Below are 22244 nucleotides of genomic sequence, written 5' to 3' on the forward strand. Positions count from 1 at the left end.
ATCTTTGATACCACATAGCAATAACTGTCTTCTCCCCAGGGCTGGATGAATGAGATTGTGAACTATGACCCCGAGACCTACCATGCCACCCTGACCCACTCTGTCTTCGTGAGACTGGAGGGCTCCATCCTGCGCCTGTCCAAGCCCAACCGGAACATTCCACGCCGCGCCACACACAACGAGCCTAAACCGGACGTTACCTACATCAGTCAGAAGATCTACGACCTGACCGACAGCAAGGTAGTGTGTGTGTGTGTGTGCGTGTGTGTGTGTGACAGATTTGTTTGCATGTGTCTTATGTGTATCCTGGTTGTGCCCTTTATATGATTCAACTAAATCCATAAATTATTCTAGTCTTCATACCAACCATTCTGCCCGAGTAACTGCCATCATCATACCCAAGTCTTCATCCGAGGGACCATCTCTTTGCCACATCTCTCTCCAGATCTACCTGGCTCCTCACAGCCTGGCCAGGAAGCGCGTCTGGAACAAGAAGTACCCCGTCTGCATCCAGCTGGCCAAGCAGGACGACTTCATGTCCAAAGCCGAGAGCGACGCCACGGACGACCGCGCCGCGACCGTGATCTCCGTGGACCGGGCGGAGGGAGCCGGCGACGCGTCGAGACGGCCCTCTGCGACACAGGAGGGGGGGCGAGGACCCTCCAGCAGGGACCTGGCCCTCTACCTGTTCGGGAGGACGGGGAGGGAGAAGGAGGAGTGGTTCCAGAGGATGCTGCTGGCGTCCAAGCCCAAGACTGACAGGAAAAAAGCTGCTAGCGTGGTGGGGTCCAAGAGCGGTGGGTGAACACCTTTCTTTCGTGAACGATTCATTGACTGATTGATAAGATGATGGATCCTCACGTGCGGAAATGTAGCTGCTTCAGCGGCAGAGAGACAGGCGACCGAACATCTAACCCCATTGCAGTGTACATAACCTCACATCTAAGCCGAACACGGAGTGTAATGCTTTTTGTTCTTTCTCCCATCCCCTCATCCAGCCCTGGCCTCCCACAGCCGCAGCAGTAGCCGGGGCAGTCTGGATGAGGCCCTGTCCTCTCTCCCCAGGACCAGGGAGTCTGCTTCAGCCGCCGCTGGCAGTGCCAAGCTCAAGACCCTGCTGGACTACAGTAACTACATGGCCTCCCTCGTGCCCTCCCAGGCTGGCAGCCCCACTGCCAACACTGCTGCTGCCGCTAGTGCCGCTGCCAGTCCTCTCACCCAGAGCCCTCAGAGCAGCCCCGGGGCGGGCAAGAAGGTTCCCTCCTCCTCCCAGTCTCTCTCTCTCGCTTTCACGCTCTCGCTTTCACTCTGTCGCTTTCCCTCTGTCACTCTCGCTTCTTGCTCTCTCTCTCTAGACTTTTCTTAAAAGAAGTATCCGCAAGTACCTTTTCACAACCCTTCATTGTCTCTGTCTCACTCTCCGCTTCCTGCTGTCCTCTCCCACCAGTTACCCAGCATCCCCGCGGCGGTGACGGCCGCGAAGGAGGAGGAGCCTGTTGCCTGGGTGAACGCGGCGGTGGGCCGGGTGATCTGGGACTTCCTGTGTGAGCCCTACTGGGCCGACGTGGTCTCCAAGAAGATCCAGATGAAGTTGAGCAAGATCCGGGTGAGTCAACACCTAACCTTTGACCTGTAATGACCTCACCTGCTTCACAGAGGTCCGGTGTTTGTTTATGGAAATGGCAAAGCTGGATGGGACCGTAAATTAGTAGCTAGCATTGACGTAGGGAAGTGCGGCACTCGTGCTACTGTAGTTCCAAGGCTTGGACAAGCAGCTGGAGAGGGAAGAGAGATGGAGGAGGAGCAAAAAAAAAGGACAATCATGCCTCACGGTCTAGATCTTCCCGTTTCCCTGCAGGAACAAATGCACACACACACGCCCGCACGGCAACCGAAATGTCACCCTCAACCGCTGTGCAGCGTCACCGCAGGACCCAAGGATGTCCCGCTGGGCTCTGGGAGAGCGGGTCTCATCCCCCCCCCCCCTCTGTCCGCTCTCTGTTTGATCCCCGTTTCATGTCTGGGTGTGTCGTCCTGGGCGTCCAGCCGCGTCTTCGTGTCCCCGGGGGCGCTGCCAGCCCGCCTGTCATCTGGTCGTTTCCGCTAGTCAGCGAAGGAGGACTAGCCATGGCGTTGAGCTGAGAAACAGGGGCAGTTGATGGCGAGCTCCGTGTATGTGTGTGTGTGTGTTTAGCTGACCCTGAGCCTCTCTCCCTCTCCCAGCTCCCCTACTTCATGAACGAGCTGACTCTGACCGAGCTGGACATGGGCGTGGCCACCCCCAAGATTCTCGGAGCCTCCAAACCTTCGGTGGACCACCAGGGTAGGAGAAAGATTCACACGCACACTCGCTGAATGAGTCGGAACACTCACGCTGCACACAAACCAACAGACAACTCCTTCACGCTTACTCACACACACACACACACTTAGCCAGCCTGCCACTGTGCAGAGTGCTATTACGGTAGCAGGGGTAAATGAAACTTCACACCTCCCCATCCCTGCAATTTGCCGCCTCTCCTCACAAAGGCATGACATACTGGAAGGCAGGGGTCTTATTAAGACTCAGGGGCTTGTCAGAGCCAAGCTGGGCCCCGTGGGTGTGGGTGTAGGTGTGTGTGTTAGGGGGAATTGCCCTATTGATCCATTCATCAGGATGCCACCTGTGGCTCAGTGTGAAAGAGATATATGCACACCCACACACACACAGTGAGACTCCTGTTAGAGAATGGGGACCAGCTCTTCGGTTTAATGTAACCCAGCTCCACCTGTGGGTTGTGAAAGCGTCAACGACAAAAAAGGAAAAACGCCTGCCTAACTCGGGTGTAAATATATCTCCATCTCTCGCTCCAACCCTCCTTTGCCTCTTCTTTAATTAAAGAGTACTAGGCTGCAGGAAGGAAACACTTAATCACTAGCTACATTCCAGTTGGAGGTGATTTCCGAGAGCTTTTCTCCGGGCCGGTTTTAACTGGTTCCCCCTGCATCAGTAGTGGTGTGTGTACTGCTCGACTCTTATCACGGCCGGGAATCGAACCGGCAACCTTCTGATTGGTAGCCCGATTCCCTCACCGCTCAGCCATCTTGACCCCCTGACCATCTGACATAGTAGCATGAGGAATGCCTCGTTTGTGGACCCTACCCTGGGCAGATGGACATAGCGGCGTCATGCCCTGTAAACGTGTGTGCTGGTGCTGGTGAATCTATGTGTCTGTCTAATGAGTCCACAGTTCTTATCTCATCAGATTAGAGCTAGCATAAAGGAAGTGAGTGCCAGAACATGCTAAATGCAGTATCTATAGAGCTTGAAGACCGTTGATAACGTGTGCTTTATCACACACAGATGCGAGCCCACACTCTCTCTCTACCTCTCTTGCGCAAACACGTGAACATATCAGTTTCACACGCTCAGAACTTCCCTCCGGGGTATAAGATGTGTATAGGTTGCACAATGCACAACTGACATTTACATTTAGTCATTTAGCAGACGCTCTTATCCAGAGCGACTAACAGTAAGTACAGGGACATTCCCCCCGAGGCAAGTAGGGTGAAGTGCCTTGCCCAAGGACACAACGTCATCTGGTCGAACTGGCAACCTTCTGATTACAAGCCCGCTTCCCTAACCGCTCAGCCACCTGACTCCCAACTTAATATATCATATCACACACCGGGGCTCTTGACCATGCCGGCCTGCCCCTTCCACGTTGTTCTGACGTGTGTGTGTGTCTCCTGGGTCAGAGCTGGTTGTTTGTCTTGTGACTTATCCCCTCTGCCCTACTCTCCACGGTCCTATGACTAATGCGATTGAAATACTGGGGCTCTGTGTCAGCTGTGTGGGTGAGCTGCCTAAATGACCTCTGCTCACGCAGCCAGGCTAACAATGCTTGTGTCGCTAACGACAACAACATTAGTGACAGCACACAGCCAGGCTAACAATGCTCGAGAGTCACTCACGACAACAACATTAGTGACAGCACACAGCCAGGCTAACAATGCTCGTGTCGCTAACGACAACAACATTAGTGACAGCACACAGCCAGGCTAAGAATGCTCGTGTCGCTAACGACAACAACATTAGTGACAGCACACAGCCAGGCTAAGAATGCTAGTGTCGCTAACGACAACAACATTAGTGACAGCACACAGCCAGGCTAACAATGCTCGTGTCGCTAACGACAACAACATTAGTGACAGCACACAGCCAGGCTAACAATGCTCGTGTCGCTAACGACAACAACATTAGTGACAGCACACAGCCAGGCTAAGAATGCTAGTGTCGCTAACAACAACAACACAGGAAATGTGGGATCAATGCTGAGAACCAGTGTGACTGCCTGGACCGCTATGCTAGCAATGCTATAAACACACAGTCACCCTTGGGTCAGCAAAAACCCTCACGATGTTATGCTAACAAGAACAGTTGACAGCATTGACACAGATATGCTACAGATATGCTAAGTAAAAACACAACAACAAGATTTGTCATCAAAGCCCTGGAGTTGCGCTGTAGGGAGCAGGTGTGAGCAAAGCATACAACCTAACACACTTGCCACCAATACACACACACACACCTGATAAGAAATCCCTCTGAGAAATGACTAATGAGACCAATAAATATTACAGATACACAGACATAATAATAATTTGATCACTCTGGACCCTGAAAGGTTTATTTCTCTCACAGTAATGACACGTGCATGCGTGCAGGTAGAGGTGACACACACACGCATGCAGAAAAATATATTTCTCTGGCCTTTTCTCCAACCCATCCCTGCCGTTGTCCCTCCAAGGGCAGCCTGGAGCGGTGGGCAACCATGCCAGCCACGCCCAGAGGACCAAGTCCAAGAGCCCGTGTCTTGGGCAGGGGAGCAATCTGTTCTGCATGTTTTTTTGCATTGGGGTTCTTTGTGGAGGGAAACCCATGTGATCCCACGGAGAACACGCAGAACTCCACGCAGAGAGGCCCGGGAGACATGACGGTTTAGTGAAGCAAAACACGTAAAACAAGTCTCGTGCTGGAAGAACATTGTGCCTCATTATAACAAGGCTCCGCTTGATCAAATTGCTATTGATAACACAAGCAACACAAAAGAGGTTTGTCGAAGATCTGGAATTTGGTTTGTTAGCAAATGCCTGTCTTGGCACAACGTTTTCTGGCCGTAAGCAGTTTAGGCAATGGTTGTCTGCCGCTAAGGTAAATACAGACTAAGCTGCATGAGGGGGCATGGCTGTTAGTCGCACAACCTGATTGGCAGTGCACTGCATACACAGTTTTAGTCCACACAATGCTGTAGAGTTGACCCCACGCTGTACTCTCCACTTTCTAACAGGATTCTGGGCCGTATCATTCCCTATTACTCGTCAGAGATTATTTTATTCACACAGCTCTGTGTGGTTATGCGAGGACAAGCTGTCTCTCTCTCCCTCTCTCTCTCATTCTCTCTCTCTCTCCCGTCTCTTACCTCTCACTCAGTCTATTCTTGATCTGGCTCTCCCTCTCTTCCTCGTTTGGTGTTGCTTCCCACTTACCGGGGTTGTGTCACGTTTCATTCCCCATACTCTGTGAGACGGTAATGGGGACAGGAAACGATTCCAAAGTTCTAATAGGACCCCACTCCACCGCATACAAACAACCAGCATTCCTATCACAATCTCTGAGGATCTCAAAAAGACCTCATTTGGATTGGCCAGTTTTTTTTTCTCTCGCTCTGTCGTAATCCAAAGCGTTGGCTGTCGGATTCAAGGATTCAGGAACACGCGGCCAGGCTACCCAAAGGGTTCGTACTTCATTTTTCGAGTAGAGTTAGAATGAAGCAGCCTGGTGTTGTTGTGAAGTGGTTAGTGGGGATCACCTCGGTTATTTACAATAAGCAGCTTTTTCTCGGAGCCCCAGACTTGAGAATTCCATTGCAGCTTTTCCAGCTCAGTTGTCGGAGGCACCGTTGCAGAAGGCCCGCAGCAACAGACAACCTTTCAGTAACGTACTCACTGGCGCCATCAGAGGATGGTGGGTGAGGTGTGTAAGTGCAGCGGCCTGGCTCCTCCAGGCACCACGCACCCCCCCCCCACCACCACCACCTCTCTGCATCCGGCCTGCTGGGCATCGCTGATCTAGAGCCCGTACAAGCCACGGGGTGTATGTGTGTGTGTGTGTGCACGTGCGTGCTTGGCACAGTACGTGTGTGTGTGTGCGTACGACAGTTTGTGTGGTTTGTTCTGGGCGTGTGCGAGTGATCCACCTCCCTGCTGAGATGCGATTGCTTGAAGCCCGCTCCTCCCCTCGGACTCCTCCACATGCAACCTCACCCCAATTAGGGCAGCGTTGGCCTGGTCTGACAGCCATCACTGGGGCTTCCTCCCCCCCCCCTTGCTAGGCGTCCAGCGCTGGCCTCCCTGAACCCTAGCACTGCAGGACCCAGGCTTATCATCACCATGGGCCCCTTGGGCCAGCAGACGGCCATGAAGGGCCACTGGGCTTGGCTCGAGTCGTCTCTCTCTTTTCTCCCACTCTCCTGACCTCTCTGGCCCTTTCTATTATGCCTATGCCTCATTCCATTTCTGTGTTCTGTATTTTTTTCTGCCCCTCTCACTCTCACTCACTCTCTCTCTCTTATTCTCTCTCTCTTACTCTCTCCCTTACTCTCTCGCACGCTCTTTCTTCTTCCAATTGATTTTGCTATCATGTGTCTTTGTTTGTCTGTTTCTCATTTTTCCTTTCACTTTTTTTGCGCTGGCACTGTCTTTCTGCCTCATCATACTCTTTCTCTTGCTCTCTCTCCCTGTCTCTCTCCCTCTCTCTCTTCCTCTCCCCCTCTCTCTCCCTGTCTCTCTCCCTCTCTTCCTCTCCCCCTCTCTCTCTCCCTCTCTCTTCCTCTCTTCCCCTCTCTCTCTTCCTCTTTCTCTCCCTCTCGCTGTCTTTTCCTCTCTCTCTCACACCAGACTGGCATGCTATTAGCGGGCAGGGTTGCAGTGTCGCTCAGGAATGGGGAGGGGGTAGGGAGGAATGGTGAGAGGAGAGAGTAACAGGGATGGGGAAAAGGGGTGAGAGGAGAGAGACCAGCTGATGTCAGAGACCCCATCCTCCACCTTTATCAGTATGTGTCTTTGACACCTGTGGAGACTCATTTTCCCAGAGTGCATCTCCCTTCTTGTCATGTGTTACAATTATCGGTGGTTGCTTTTCCACACACCGACTCCCGGTCGCTTTAATGCCTTTATTTTGAGAAAATGTATATTTGGTGCATATTTTTTGAGAAAGTTGTCTTCGGGTCATTCATATGGTCAGTGTCTTGACTGTTAGGTAGCTTTGTCCCTGTTATAAACTTATTCCTCCTGCCACATTAGACAACTTTTAAGTCATTTCAATCAATTCGTCACAGGACCTAAGCAAGAAAACTAATTACCCCTGAAAGTACGTGTCTAACATCTATGGCGCATTGTGATATAAAGGCCTTTGTCCATGGAACACATGCAGAGGTGTCTGTACACAAGTGTCCTTGGATAAGACCATGGTAAGGACTTCTAGGTTATAAAAGGGAACTATGTAATTCACTTAGCCAACTGACTTAATGAATACAGCCACACAGACGCTCATTGTTACAGCAGTGACATGTTTGAGTATGTTACAGTGTCGTTCAGAGTGGCACGGCGACAAGCATCTGTGAGTGTGTGTAGGCGCATGCATGTTTGTGTGCATCGTCTTCGTCTATTGATTCAGTGTCTGGTGAGGACTCTCTCTGTCCCTGTTCTTCCCTTTCCCTCTCCTTCTCCGTCAACTCAGGAGTGCCCCCCAGTGGCCGCAACTGTCATTCCCCCCCCCCGAACAGAGACGACACCATTTCTTTGTAGTCTGTGTGTATCTGAAGTGTGTGTGTTTGTTTCTAAAAGTACAGTATGTGTATGTTTGCAGGTAAACCTGTGTGTCTGTGTGTGTGTGGGAGTGTGAAAGTCCGGTGTCAGCAGACTGAGGGGCCTGCCCCAGGGTGGAAGGGGATGGGTGAGCTTCTGGACGCGAGCCTTGGTAGGATTTGTGTAACCCAGATTAGCAGGGAGAGGGTTTTTTGGGTGAAGTGTGGTGCGGGGGAGGGGTGTGGGGGGGGGGGGGGGCGACCATGTTTATGCAGCGAAACGCCCCCCCGCTGACATCAAACGAGGGCTAGGAGGAGTATCGCACGGTGTCCAACTGTTTCCCCTCTGTTCAAAGGGCCCTGTGATCTCTCCCTCTCTCTCCCTTTCCCGCTCTCCTGTCTTCCCGTGTTACTTATCTCTGCCGGTGTCAAATTTGATAGGGGTAGAGAGAGAAAAGGCGAGGGGAACCCCCCTCATCTAAAAAGCTTTGGGGGTGGGGGGGGGGGGGGGGGGTGGAGATGAGCAGGGGGCAAAAGGGCAAGAGCGCGAGGGAAGAGGGATGGTGAAGGACAGATGGAAGGACCAGACTCCTTATCCTGGAGCCTGGAGACCCTGTGGTCACAGACATTCAACTCTTGGCCTCTGCAAGACTGGCAAAGTTCTTTGCTCACATTTCAAAGTTCCACTAACTAATTAGACCATGCACTGGAGATAAAAGTGAGCCGAAATAACTTAAGTATACCTATATGTTAAAAGAAAGAAAAGTATTTGAAAAATTTGAAATTGGAGTGTTTAAATACGCATACACAAAAACACACACACACATTACATACCAACTTACACTCCCAAACCACAACCTTCAGGGGTAAACACACACACACTAACCCGCTCCGCCCATGTGTCTGTGTCCGCCAGGTCTGTGGTTCGACCTGGAGATCTCCTACAGCGGCTCCTTTCTCATGACCCTGGAGACCAAGATGAACCTGATCAGGCTGGGCAAGGAGGGAGAGGGACTGCGTGTCGGAGAGCTGGGCAAGGATGGGTAGGCTCTCAGGAAACACAACATGACACTCCAGACAGGACCACCACCTCATAGCAACAAAACGCAGCGAGCTAAGCTAGAATTACTTTTTGTAAATATTTTTTGACAGTTTTAAATGGCACATTTGGTATAACTTTTTCTTGGATTTTTTATATTAATTTAAAGGCTCCATTTTCAATAAAGCAGTAAATTCAACAGGGTTCCTTGAAGGTCAAAATCAGGATCACTCTTCTTCTTTGTTTTTTCTTCTTCTTTCTTCTTCAGAGATCTTTTGTTTCCCCTCGGAGAAGCCAGACTAATGAGCTACTGAGTGTTTTCTTAAGGTCAAGGGTTACCCAAGCAAGCAATCAACTCCTCTCCTCTGCACTCTACTCTATCCTTTCTTCCTGTATCCTGCCCCTTCCCCTTTCTATCTGCCTGTCTGTACCTGGGTGCAACCCACACCTGGATGCTTTCCGGATGTCTCTCTCTACTTGGTGAGTGCTGTCTGTCTTTCCAGCCGTTTGTGAGTTCTGTCCGTTCATTTCCATCTTCCGGCATTTTCATCTTCGAGTGGTTTTAATTCCCTGTCGTCAGCTGAGGCTTCCATGTCACCTAACTAGCATGTTGCCGTTGTTAATGGGAGATTTGTTTGTGTCTATGACCGTGTTTGTGCATGCGTACGCAATCTGTCTTGTGGGTGTGACGGTATGTGTGCGATTGTACTGCGTGCGTCCTCCTGCAACCTTGCGCAGGCGTCGGATCTCGAATGGGTCCACGCAATGCTGTTCCGAGTGCGTGTGTGTGCGCCAGTGAAGTGTGTGTGTGTGTGTAGCCTCATATGAACTCGGTGAAACTTTGTAGGTCGGTGACCAATCTCAAGCCGGCTGAAAAATCTATTCTCTCGTAACACGCTGGGGGTGTGAGGAGGACACTAGTGCTAGGCACGTCCTCGTTTCAACCCCGTTAGCCTGGCTCTGTGTTAGTCCCCACCACACGTCGGCTAGCAACAGTCTTCAATGAGGTGTAGATGTCTACTGAAGTGTATGTGTGTGTGTATCGCTCTGGATAAGGGCGTCTGCTAAATGACTAAATGTGTGTGTGTCGCAGGTACAGACCGCGGACCTACTGCCTGGCCGACAGCGACGAGGAGTCGTCCAGCGCGGGGTCGTCAGACGAGGAGGACGGCTCGGAGGTCACGTCCGACGCCCTCGGAGCCGAAGGGTGAGACTCGGTTTACCTCGCCGCTCTGCTCCCACCAGCAGCTTCCTCCTGGCCACTTCCTGCCCCCGTGACAGCTTCCTCCTGGCCACTTCCTGCCCCCGTGACAGCTTCCTGCTGGCCACTTCCTGCCCCCGTGACAGCTTCCTCCTGGCCACTTCCTGCCCCCGTGACAGCTTCCTCCTGGCCACTTCCTGCCCCCGTGACAGCTTCCTGCTGGCCACTTCCTGCCCCCGTGACAGCTTCCTGCTGGCCACTTCCTGCCCCCGTGACAGCTTCCTCCTGGCCACTTCCTGCCCCCGTGACAGCTTCCTGCTGGCCACTTCCTGCCCCCGTGACAGCTTCCTCCTGGCCACTTCCTGCCCCCGTGACATCAGTTACGCAGCGCTCCCCTGTGTTTTGAATAAGGCCTGCGTTGTTTGGCGTGGCAGTTGGCCTACAGACATGCGTGGAACGCGTATGTAATTGTGTAACGAGGGGGCTTTGAAAAGTTTTATTGAGCACGTGCATGTTCTGTTTTGACGGAGCCATGCAATTCAAACTTAAACTGTCGATATGATCATGTCACGCATCAGCGCGCTAGTGGGGGTAGATTGTCGTTCTGCGAATGCTAGACCTCGGCAAAACCCTCCTTTCCCTCTTCCGCAGATACCTGGGGGGCCACAAGCCTAGCAAGATCATGCGTTTCGTGGACAAGATTGCCAAGTCCAAGTATTTCCAGAAGGCTACGGAGACGGAGTTCATCAAGAAGAAGATGGAGGAAGTGTCCAACACGCCCCTGCTGCTCACCGTGGAGGTCCAGGAGCTCCGGGGGACGCTGGCCGTCAACATCCCCCCGCCCCCCACTGACAGGATATGGTACGTCCCACCCTCGACCCCTAACTCAGTGATAGACTATGGGACGTTCCACAAATATCCCGTAAGCCAGTGATGAGATATTGTACGTTCTAGATATTGTATGTCCTCTAATACAGGGATAGGATGTGGTCTGTTCCCATTAAAATGTTCCTCTTTGTGTTGCGTGCACAAATGGATCCTGTCCTTCTATACAATTCTGCCATCTACTGGTCAATAGCCATTGCCTTAGATACACCCATGTATGTGCATCTCACTGTACTATGTTGGCTGACCAGAACATTTCTGACTGTGGTTATCTTCTGGGTTGCCAGGTATGGCTTCAGGAGTCCCCCCCACCTGGAGCTGAAGGCTCGGCCCAAACTGGGGGAGAGAGTAGTCACCCTGGCCCACGTCACCGACTGGATCGAGAAGAAACTGGACCAGGAATTCCAGGTAAAACTGACACTGACCTTCAAAATTATTTTTTGAATTTGTTAGTTCTACAACTCTATTTATTCATCTGATCCTGGTGTTAAAATGCAGTGAGTTAGTCAATTCATTCTATAATGACATAGAAATCCAAAACCCTGCATGAGTACAGACATAAGCCAAATCCACTTGAAATTCCAAATCCAACCTTTTTATTCACACTTTCTCTAGAAAATCTTTGTAATGCCAAACATGGACGACGTGTGGCTGACCATCATGCACTCTGCCATGGATGCCCGCTCTGCCAGTGGCCCTCTGGCACCAGACCCGGAGCCCTCCGAACCAGCAGGGGGCGCCAGTGGAGACCCGTGACGTTTACACAGTATTGCTCGGTGCCCATGAAATTAAAATGGGGCCAAACCGGGGTCTCCATCGTGTCTCTAAGCCAAGCCCCTCAGTGCTGGATAGACACAGACAAAGATACCACATCTGAACACTAGGGGGCTGTGTGACCTGTGACCATTCACAGACTCTACAAAGGAACAAGATGGAGGTCTCCATACAACGAAGGAAACACACGAAAAATATATATATCGCTGCTCACGTCCTTTTATGATTGGAAGGGGGGGAAATGGCGAAAGAAGATTCACCGTTGAAGGATAGACGGGTTAGTCAGTAGTTGAAGGGGGGGGGGGGGGGGGGGGGTACATAGGGCACATGACGTCCTATGAACACGTTGTTAAGCATTCACCGGTCACCTTATGAAGACAACAGAGTTCTGCACACAAGTGTGTTTGAGGAGAGGATGTAGGAGAAGTGAGGTGACGTCTTGAACATGCCACGGCTGAGCATACAGTTATGAAACGGAGATCACTTTCTTAGTCTTACAATGAAGTCATGATGTTTCCGCCACAAAGCTGTTCCTGTGTGTGCATGTGTTGTGAATGTATGTTTTTGTTATCCAAGAGAGAGTTTTTACGTTGGCAAGACAGTTTCTGGAGCCTAGCTGTTTATTCGGAGTGGCACATGATGTAGACTTGGCCATGTGAACCTAGACACGCACAATGCTCCATGCCATTAAGCTAACTCCCTGTGACCATGTGCACTTCACTACAACAGCTTGTGCTCTGTCGTAACCACTCCCATCAACGTTCTGACTGGCTACCAACTGATGTAATATGCAAATGTCCACAGTGCCCATGACCATATATGGAACCAACCCTACTAAACCCATCCCCCTTCATACTTGGGCATCAACAAGGTTGGGTTTTGTAAATGAGGCAGCAAGTGTCTTCAATTCACTGATGCCTACATGAGTTCCGTGCAGAATAGTAATTAATGGACGCAAGGAGTGCAATGATGGAAATATTATTATTATAAAGATATAAATAAGCTGTATGTCTGAAAAGATGTATATATCCTGTAAGTGGCCTAACTCTAATGAATGTATGTGTGGATATGACTTTGTCCGTTTTGTTGTTTTTGTATGAAAACGATTCCTAACCAATCACGTGGATATCGATTGGGGGGAGGCAGAAAATTGCACAACAAAAACAGAGACAGTTTCTTTTTTTTGGCGTTTTATGTTTTCTTTTGCTAGTGAACACAATTAAAATGTAGAGACGTGTTCACGAATGTGATGTCGCAGTTGTAGTTTCAGGATGTGCTCACTAACATATAGAACATATCTAGAACAAGAAGACACATTAGCCTACATTATCATGCATGTGCCATTAAAATGTGCCATTTAAGATTTATACTTTACGTTGGGATTTTTACATTGGCCATTTTCAATACTTCAGTTGCCAATGATTTGACCTTTACAACTAGCGCTATATTCTAGCAAAAATGTTAATGAATACGTAATAGGTTGTCCATTGCCAAAACAACAGCTTGGTCAAAAAGGCTGGCTTGTTCCCTTGCCTAGAGTATAGTCTTCCACAATAACCTTCACCCAACATTAGAACACACTATCCAGTCTCTGAATCACTCTGTATTCCATTCTGTGTAGTATACGTGTCTCATGATGACATTTAGAGATGTACAATGTCAGCATTGGGTTTGTTTACAGGAATTCTGAATATGTTGCCATCGATTTTTCTTTTCATACACTAGAGTATTTTTAAAGGCCATTGAATTTCTTATTTTAGTTTTCCCTCTTGATTTTTAGGTTGAATGTTTCTTTTTTTGGTTGGTAATGTTGGGTTTGAATAAGAATGTCCTGTGTTTTGTCAGCTTCTCTGAAATGAAGAACAGAATCATATAAAGATATATAAATGAAATATGACTTTGTATACGTGATTTTGAGTATTGTTGAACTATTTAGATTTTCCAGACCAAATGAAGCCCCCATTGGTAAGGGTAGTGAAGAGCAGATGGAACAGGTTCTGAAGGAATGCTTTTTTACTTTGCAGGCCTAATTTGTCTTTTCTGTTATTGATTTTGTATTTGGAATTGCAATTACATTGTCTTACAAATAGAGGAAAAATCTGGCTTGCATCGTAGTTATTTGTTCTTGAAATAAAGATTTTTGTATGAACTCATTTTGTCTGAGACTGTAGGCTGAACTGAAGTCATAGCCTACATTTCTTTTCAATTTGCATATCGGTTAATATCAGTGAGAGATCGTATCCGCCCCCTTTCCCTACTCGGAAGTTTGTGGTTTCCTAGCAACCTACGTATGGTTGCCAAACAGAGGTGAGTGCAGCTGTTCCGCAGCATACACATTTTTTGAAGAACGTTCCGTTAGCGTAGAACCCGGTACCACTCCTAATAGTCTGCCGTTATAATCTTGGTGTATACTTCTAGAATAAGTGCATTGCTTTGTTTGCCGTTGTTAATTGACAGTGGGAAAATGTTTACTGGCAAGCAATAGTAGCTGGTGCTAGCTCTGTTAACGAGCCACACACACAAAAAAGAAGTGCCTCACAGCTAGACTATCGTTTCCTATTACAACTAGCTCTAGCCTAGTGCATCTGTGCCACTGTAAATTAACGATTTGTTAACATATTTTGAACCGGAATAAAATAGCTTTTGTTGTTTTAGGTTAAAATATAAAACCAAAGATAAAGTCAAACAAATCCACATGGGTCCCTTACTACAGTAATGGAGAGTGGAGAAAACGAGGGCGCAGGGCAGGAGGAGAGGAAGGAAGCCCCAACACAGGAGAAGGACAATGAGGCTCCAGGTGAACCTGCAGTGGCAGGGGACGATTCAGGGGTCACTGTGCCGCCCGTTCAAGAGGTAAAATTGAGGACTTCTAACGTAGGTGCAACTGGAATAAAACACTGAATGATGTATCACTTTGTATCATATATGTGGCACAAAAAGGTCCGAACACACACTGTCATATGCTTCCATTGAGGTGAAGGTTTGTGTGTTAGTGGACGGTTTCTTCTCTCTGCCAGGGTAGGCCCGATGAACCGTCAGACAGAGACCGGCCTGACTCCCACTCCAACTCAGGAGAAAGTGGCACTGAGGCAGCCTTCATAGCACCCAATACCCCAGGTTGGTACCAGCTGCCTTGCTGTGGCTAACCCAGAGACTATAATTGGACAGCCAAAACAAAGCTGCAGTTTTGAAATAACCAAAGCATACATTTTATACTAAGATATTAAGTACAGGATTTGTTTTTAATCACGTGATCTAATCAATTAAATTCACTGTTTTAGTCCCAAGGAATTTACAGAATCCTGCAGAAAATTCCATGTCCTTTCTTGAGCTATTTTTTTTATTTTTTTTTTAATAAGAATTTATGATGTTGTATTCTTTTTTCTTCCCAGTAGAGACCATGGGAGACCATGGGAGCACGCCGATTCCTCCTAACCCTTCACTGCACCTCCTCGTTCCTGACAGTGAGGAAGAGCTGACACGCGGGGAGGAGGAGGAAGAGGAGGAAGATGAAGAGCTGATCGTCCTGGACCCAGAACATGTCAGCACTCCCTATACATAGCATTTATTTATGGATATATTTATCTTATTTTGTTTTCATTACATTTGCTATGTGGGTATATATTCAGGCACCTGTCACCATAGAATTTACTCTGTGTATGTCTGATGTTAATCACGCGTATCTCCATCCAGCCCCTGATGAAAAGGTTCCAGAATGCTCTGAAGACCCACCTCAACAAGCAGCTGGAGAGACTCAACATGGAGCTAAGGGAGAAGGTATGTCTTCCTGCTGCTGCGTGAGACTTGCATGTAGCCCCTCTCTTCTGCGTTCCCTGTTTCCCCTATCACCAGCAGAGGGCGCCATTAACACATTCCATGACGATAAGACATAAAAGGCAATTGCCACTGCCAAATTGAAATGCAGTAAGACTACAGTAAGCGGAGAATTCCAGTCACAACAACTGCTGGCGTCTGTACCCCCACAACCCCCCCACGACACACACAAAAACACAGGCAGCGTTGGAGAAGGTGGAGGCCGGCCGCAGAGAGGAGCTGGGCGTGGATCTGTACGGTGTTCAGCAGGAGTTAGCCCGGCTCCAGGCCTGTCTGGAGGGCCGCCACAACACCAACACCCATGCGGTGACCCAGCGGAGGCAGGCCCAGGAGCAGCTGGACGGGGTGAGGGGCCAGTACAGCGGCACGGTGTGCCAGGTCGGCAAGCAGAGAACCCACGGTGAGAGAGCCCCCCACACCGACACCTCACCGACGGTCGCATTCGGATGAGGTCATCGACCGCGTTCACCTCGCTGTTTAATACAGGGTGTTGTTACGGGTGATTCCTGTGCTTATGCGTGTGCTCGCACGCCCTCAGTGTCCCAGCTGCAGGCGGAGGTGGAGAGCCTGGCCCTGCGCCTGTTTTACACGCGCGAGGTCAACTCCGACCTGCGCTCGGACATCGCCGCCATGAAGAACGCCTCGCGCAAGGCCGACGCCGAGAAGACCCAGGCGGAGGACCAGAAGTACAAGCAGGACCTGTACGTGGAACGCCTCACCAAGCACATGGAGAGGCTGACAGAGCAGATATCCATGTACGAGGTCCAGACCCTCGCCCAGTCTGGCGAGACAAAGGCGGCTAAGGAGGCTCTGGCTGAGGTAACTGAACAACACTTTGACCGTCAGACGCCTGTTTGGCAGCTCCTCGTTCGGTTGGTTTACGGTGCCGTCGTGTGTGATACGACGTGTGAGTGTTTGTGTGTCTCCAGGCCCAGATGGAGATGGACAGTCTTGCAATGGAGAGGAAGCACCTGCTGCAGCAGTGGAACAGCAGCCTGGTGGGCATGCGGAGACGAGATGAGGCCTTCACTGCCATGCAGGAGGCCCTCAGGTCAGGACTCACACGCTAGCATAGCCTAGGGTAGCCTAGCGTAGCCTAGCGTAGCCTAGTGTAGCCTAGCATAAAACAGCCTAGCCTAGCTTAGCCTAGCATAGAACAGTCTAGCCTAGCATAGCATAGCGTAGACATGCCCGAGCCAAGCATAGACCAGACAAGCCAAGCTAAAACCAGCTTAGCATAGGCCAACCTCTCATAGCATTGCATAGCAAAGCAAAGCATAGACCGGCCAAGCAAGTTAAACACGCTACAGATCGCTAACAACTACTCCCTTTCCTTTTCTCCCTACCTACCTCCCTCCATCCACCCCTCCCCTCAGCCACGCAAGTCACCAGGTGATATCCCTGGACACGGAGATCGAGGGCTTCAAGAAGTCCATCACCGGCGAGGAGGAGCGCAACGAGCTGCTGATGTCGCTCCTCCACCGGGCCCAACTGGACGGCGCCACCTCCCGCAAGCTGAGCAGCCAGAGCCAGGCCCAGCAGGAGGCGCTGCAGGCGCAGTACAGCATCTACACGAGGACCCTCCAGGAGACGGAGAAAACGCTGGCCCGCCTCACCGGCGTACGGTTCCCCTGCCCCGACGCCCCCCCGTTCACACGCACTTTCGCCGACAGTTGCTTGCCGTTTTTCTTATAGTTAAACGGCCCGTTATGGGATGTTGTTGTACGTCGTAGTCGCGATGGCTTTATGGGTCTCGCTCTCTCCATTTTCCCTGCCTGGGTCTAATTTCTTGCGCCTCTGTTATGGTCTCCCTCTCTCAGGAGCGCCGCGGGTGTGAGGCGGAGCTGACGTCCCTCAGGAACCAGATGGAGGACGACTGCGCGGCACGGGTGCATCTGGAGAACCGGATCGTGGCCAAAATGCAGGAGCAGCTCACCCACGACAACGCGGCCAAGTACTCCCGACGCCTGACCGACAAGATGGCCGCCCACAAGAGGGACAGCGTGAGTGCTCGAGACACGTCCCCCGGGCGAGTTTAACCCGGGGGCGACCGAGTCGACTGTGATGTTTCAATCGGAGCATTTGCCTGTGGAGTCATCGTGAGTGACCGTTCACCGTGTTAGCCTAACACACACTCGTCCTAACCAGGAGGCCCAGATGTCTCGTCTGGAGAACGAGGTGGCGGGGGTGACGCTGGAGGTCAGCGAGGTGAGCCTGCGTCTCGAGGGCGTGGCCCGCGCCCAGGCCGCCCTGGAGGAGGAGCTGGAGCGCCGCAACGGCCTGCTGTCGGCCAGCGAGGCCACCATCGCCAAGCTCGTCAACGTCATCGAGCGCAAGCAGGCCGCCATCAACGTCTACAACCGGAAGATCGAGCAGATCGTGGCCAGCACCGGGGTGAGAGAGAGAGAGACATGGAGAGAGTGAGCGAGAGAGAGAATTAGAACATTTGAGAAAAGATGAATCACTCGATATGGATTTACATCATGAACACGGTTCCATAACAGAGGTGATACCTACACACCCTCTCTCTAACCCTACACACCCTCCCTCTAACCCTACACACCCTCCCTCTAACCCTACACACCCTCCCTCTAACCCTACACACCCTCCCTCTAACCCTACACACCCTCCCTCTAACCCTACACACCCTCCCTCTAACCCTACACACCCTCCCTCTAACCCTACACACCCTCCTTCTAACCCTACACACCCTCCCTCTAACCCCTCACACCCACCCTCTAACCCTACACACCCTCCTTCTAACCCTACACACCCTCCCTCCAACCCTACACACCCTCCCTCTAACCCCTCACACCCACCCCTCCCCTTCTCACCAGCACGAGGACATGGGCCCCCTGGAGATCCGCGCCAGCACGCTGAGCAGGGAGCTGGAGGAGGTGTGGGCGGAGATCAAGGAGCAGCAGCAGTTCTGGCTGTGGCAGCAGGGGGAGCTGGTGAGCCTGGCCCAGGAGAGACAGACCCAGAGCGCCGCCCTGCGCCACCTGCAGACACAGCTCACCATCCTGCTGCAGAGGAAGGTCCGCACCGAGGGTGAGGAGACGGCCCCCCCTTCTTCCCCACACGCGGGCGGGAACACACGTGCGCGAACGCGCCACACGCGTGGAGACGCCGCCCACTTGCATGCGCGCGTATATGAACGCACCGTGCACTCTCATACACACACACACACACATAACCATTAAAACACAAGGCTTAAAGTATTCCGGCACCGTGCCGGATGCCCGCCGTGCGGCCATGAGAAGATTTTTTTGGGGGGGGAACTTGCATGAGGTTTAATATTTTCGAGTCAATTGATTTCCCCTACCAATCATATGAGAGGAACGCAGCTTTAACTAACGTTACAAGCCTATCAGAAGCAGAGCAGGGCGGGTCCTGGCGACACAGTGTGATAGAGATCCATACGTCACATTAGTGTTGTCGGCGAGAGCATGGAGTGCAAATTCATGAAGCCTGGGGATGATGTCCTACCCACAGATAAATGACTCAAAAATAAATGGCGCTGGTGAGGGAGGAAGGGCTGGTGTGTACACACTTCTGACTAACGCCCCCTGTGTGTGCGCGCGTGCGCGTGTGCGTGCGTGTGCGTGCCTCTCCCAGGTGACATCGAGCAGGAGCGCAGGGAGCAGGTGGAGCTGGAGAGACACATGAAGATGCTGGAAGCCGACATGCTGAAGCTGAACACCCTGCTGAGCCACAACAGCCAGCTCCTCCAGGCCCTGGAGCAGGGCAACGTCCTCATGGAGACAGGCTTCCTGCACAGGCTCAAGGTGGGCCAGCCGGGTGGTGTTTGTGTGTGTTTATGTATGGGAATGAGGGGGGAGAGTGGCCAGAGAGTGTGTATGTGGGTGGGTGGGTGTGTGTGTGTATGGGGGTGAGTTGTGTGTGTCCACATGCTAAGCGAGGAGAATTCATTGTTCCCAGAATTGCTAACTGTGTGTTTGGGTGTGTGTGTGTGTGTGTGTGTGTGTGTGTGTGTGTGTGTGTGCGCAGGAGGCAGAGAGGGAGTCTGTCGACACGCAGATGAGACTGGAGAAGATCAAGGAGGAGAAGGAGAGACTCCTCAACAGTCTGATAGAGGCCGAGTGAGTCGTCCCTTTGTCTCTCTCTTCCCCTCTCTCTCTCTTTCCGTCTCCCTCTCTCTCGCCCTCCCCTTCTCTCCCTCTCGTTCTCTCTGCATCTCCCTCCTTCTCTCCCTCCATCTCCCTCTCTCCATCCCTCCCTCTGTCTCTCTCTCCCCCTACTACCTCTCCCTCCCTCTCCTCTGTTCCTCTTCCCTCTGTGTTTCTGACCCGTGTGTGTGTGTGACCCGTGTGTGTGTGTGTGACCCGTGTGTGTGTGTGTGTGACCCGTGTGTGTGTGTGTGACCCGTGTGTGTGTGTGTGTGACCCGTGTGTGTGTGTGTGTGTGTGTGACCCGTGTGTGTGTGACCCGTGTGTGTGTGACCCGTGTGTGTGTGTGTGTGTGACCCGTGTGTGTGTGTGACCCGTGTGTGTGTGTGTGACCCGTGTGTGTGTGACCCGTGTGTGTGTGTGTGACCCGTGTGTGTGTGTGACCCGTGTGTGTGTGTGTGACCCGTGTGTGTGCCAGGCGCCAGATCATGCTGTGGGAAAAGAAGACCCAGCTGGCGAGAGAGACCCTGTCGGCGGTGGACTCCGAGGTGGGCCAGGGAGACATCCGCACCATGAGGACTGAGATCCACCGCATGCAGGTACCAGCGAGAGAGACAGAGAGAGAGAGAGAGAGAGAGAGAGAGAGAGATGAACTGAACTGAACTGAGAGAGAGAGAGACAGAGAGAGAGAGAGAGATGAACTGAACTGAACTGAACTGAGAGAGAGAGAGAGAGAGAGAGAGAGAGAGAGAGAGAGAGAGAGAGAGAGAGAGAGAGAGAGAGAGAGAGAGATGAACTGAACTGAGAGAGAGACAGAGAGAAAGAGAGAGAGAGAGAGAGAGAGAGAGAGAGAGAGAGAGAGAGAGAGAGAGAGAGAGAGAGAGAGAGAGAGAGAGAAAGAGAGAGAGAGACAGTGCGCTGCACCACAGACGCCCCACTACACACACACAGCTTCCTTCATCCTCACGTGTGTGTGTGTGTGTGTGGCCTATGCACGTATGCGTATGTCTGCTGCACATTTGTATGTGTGTGTGTGTGTCTGTGTGGCCTACGTGTGTGTGGCTTACGTATGTGCGTGTGGCTTACGTATGTGTGTGTGGCTTACGTATGTGTGTGTGGCTTACGTATGTGTGTGTGGCCTACCCGTGTGTGTGTGTGTCCAGGTGCGCTACGGGCAGCTGGGGAAGCAGCAGGAGCGCCTGCTGAGGGACATGGAGGCGGTGGTGGCGAGGAGGGAGAGCATCGTGATGAGGAGCGAGGGCCAGGCTCGCAGCGACCGCAAGCAGCCCACGCACTCGGACCTCCACGGCATGCTGCAGAGCCTGCGCAGGAAGATCCTGGACACGCAGAAGGCAGGGCTGTGTGTGTGTGTGTGGGTGTGGGTGTGGGTGTGTGTTTCCCTACCCGCATGTGGAGAAGTGTCTGCTCATATTTGCCTATGCGTGGGAGGGAATTTCCAGTGCGCTTACAAGTGCCTGTGTGTCTGTGTCTGTGTGTGTGTGTGTGTGTCTGTGTCTGTGTCTGTGTGTGTGTGTGTGTGTGTGTGTGTGTGTGTGTGTGTGTGTGTGTGTGTGTGTGTGTGTGTGTGTGTGTGTGCGTGTGTGTGTAGCTATGTGTTTCTCTACCCGCATGTGGATGAGTATCTGTTCATATTTGTCTATGTGTGGGAGGGCATTTGTATGTGCGCTTACAAGTGCCTGTGTGTGCCTGTGTGTGTGTCTGTGTGTCTGTGTGTGTGTGTGTGTGTGTGTGTGTGTGTGTGTGTGACCCCAGCAAGCGGAGCAGTGTGACGGGGTGATCCGGGACCTCCAGGAGAGCCAGGCTGTGCTGAGCAGCAGCCTGAGGGAGAAGCAGCTACGCCTGGGAGAGCAGCACGGGGCCAGCACCGTCCTGACCTCCGACCTCCACAGTCTGCAGGACACCAAGGAGAGGGTAGGACACACACACACACACGCACATACACTGGAGGAATACACAGCATGTGTGTCAATCCATCTGTCTTTCCGTCAGTCTAACTCATTCATCTCTCTATGTATTCATCTATCTGTCGAATCCAGCCATTCATCGATCGAGCTAGCTTTCTATCTGTAATATAAACCCCCCCGTCCCGTCCCTCCCGTCCAGAACCTGGCCCGCCTCGTGTCCCTGCAGGGCCGGGCCAAGCAGCTGGAGGCGGTGCGTGCGGGCCGCTACAGCGTCCTCTCCGCGGGGGGCCCGGAGGCCCTGGAGCAGGGCCTGCAGCAGCAGGAGGAGAGGCTCCACGCCGTGGCCTCCATCCTGCAGCGCGCCACCCAGGAGTTCCCCCAACACCAGGGGCCGCTGCGACGCCTCTCCCTGGCCCTGGCCGCCCGCCTGCACGCCGCACCGCAGCCGGGCAGCCAGTCATGAGGGGCCGGGGGGGGGGGGGGGGGGATGGCGGAGGGATGGGGTGGGTGGATATGGAAGGGGTTTAGTTTGGGAAGGGGACTTTTAGGCGGTGGGGGGAAAGAGAGAGGAAGGAGGAGTGGGAGATGTGAAGGGGAAATAGGGAGGGA

At 51.9% G+C, this 22244-nt stretch overlaps 2 protein-coding genes across 4 annotated transcripts in view; both read left to right on the forward strand.

The window, feature by feature from the left end:
* LOC134008801 (testis-expressed protein 2-like) overlaps positions 1-13899 on the forward strand; it is a 30923-nt gene extending 17024 nt beyond the window's left edge. Inside the window, exons 4-13 of one of the 2 annotated variants that reach the window (XM_062448336.1) lie at positions 40-240; positions 446-797; positions 999-1255; positions 1448-1606; positions 2224-2323; positions 8764-8890; positions 9986-10093; positions 10739-10948; positions 11260-11380; positions 11588-13899. In XM_062448336.1, the coding sequence (XP_062304320.1) occupies positions 40-240; positions 446-797; positions 999-1255; positions 1448-1606; positions 2224-2323; positions 8764-8890; positions 9986-10093; positions 10739-10948; positions 11260-11380; positions 11588-11728 (1776 nt within the window). In that variant the 3' untranslated portion in view covers positions 11729-13899. Of the gene's footprint in view, positions 1-39; positions 241-445; positions 798-998; positions 1256-1447; positions 1607-2223; positions 2324-8763; positions 8891-9979; positions 10094-10738; positions 10949-11259; positions 11381-11587 lie in introns of both variants that reach the window. The other variant, XM_062448335.1, reaches the window with a different exon arrangement.
* Positions 13900-14409: 510 nt separating this feature from the next.
* Positions 14410-22114, forward strand: ccdc40 (coiled-coil domain 40 molecular ruler complex subunit). Of its 2 annotated transcripts, none has more exons than XM_062448175.1 (17): positions 14410-14599; positions 14764-14863; positions 15139-15287; positions 15440-15523; positions 15761-15980; positions 16119-16399; positions 16510-16631; positions 16957-17200; positions 17401-17583; positions 17729-17974; positions 18418-18631; positions 19199-19368; positions 19592-19683; positions 20189-20309; positions 20874-21062; positions 21484-21642; positions 21835-22114. In XM_062448175.1, the coding sequence occupies exons 1-17, from the start codon at positions 14462-14464 to the stop codon at positions 22096-22098; spliced, it is 2976 nt and encodes a 991-aa protein (XP_062304159.1). In that variant the 5' UTR covers positions 14410-14461; the 3' UTR covers positions 22099-22114. The 2 variants fall into 2 exon arrangements, with proteins under 2 accessions (XP_062304159.1, XP_062304160.1); XM_062448176.1 differs by having other exon boundaries at positions 15142-15287.
* Positions 22115-22244: the final 130 nt, after the last annotated feature.

Source organism: Osmerus eperlanus, chromosome 22 (assembly GCF_963692335.1).
Source record: "Osmerus eperlanus chromosome 22, fOsmEpe2.1, whole genome shotgun sequence".
NCBI classification, from domain to species: domain Eukaryota; kingdom Metazoa; phylum Chordata; class Actinopteri; order Osmeriformes; family Osmeridae; genus Osmerus; species Osmerus eperlanus.

Bases quoted from the DNA above. Each gene is read 5' to 3' on its own strand.
- ccdc40 (XM_062448175.1), top strand. From the start codon at position 14,462: ATGGAGAGTGGAGAAAACGAGGGCGCAGGGCAGGAGGAGAGGAAGGAA. The intron at 14,864-15,138 runs GTTGGTACCAGC...TTTTCTTCCCAG, and splicing joins CATAGCACCCAATACCCCAG to TAGAGACCATGGGAGACCAT. The intron at 17,584-17,728 runs GTGAGTGCTCGA...CGTCCTAACCAG, and splicing joins CCGCCCACAAGAGGGACAGC to GAGGCCCAGATGTCTCGTCT.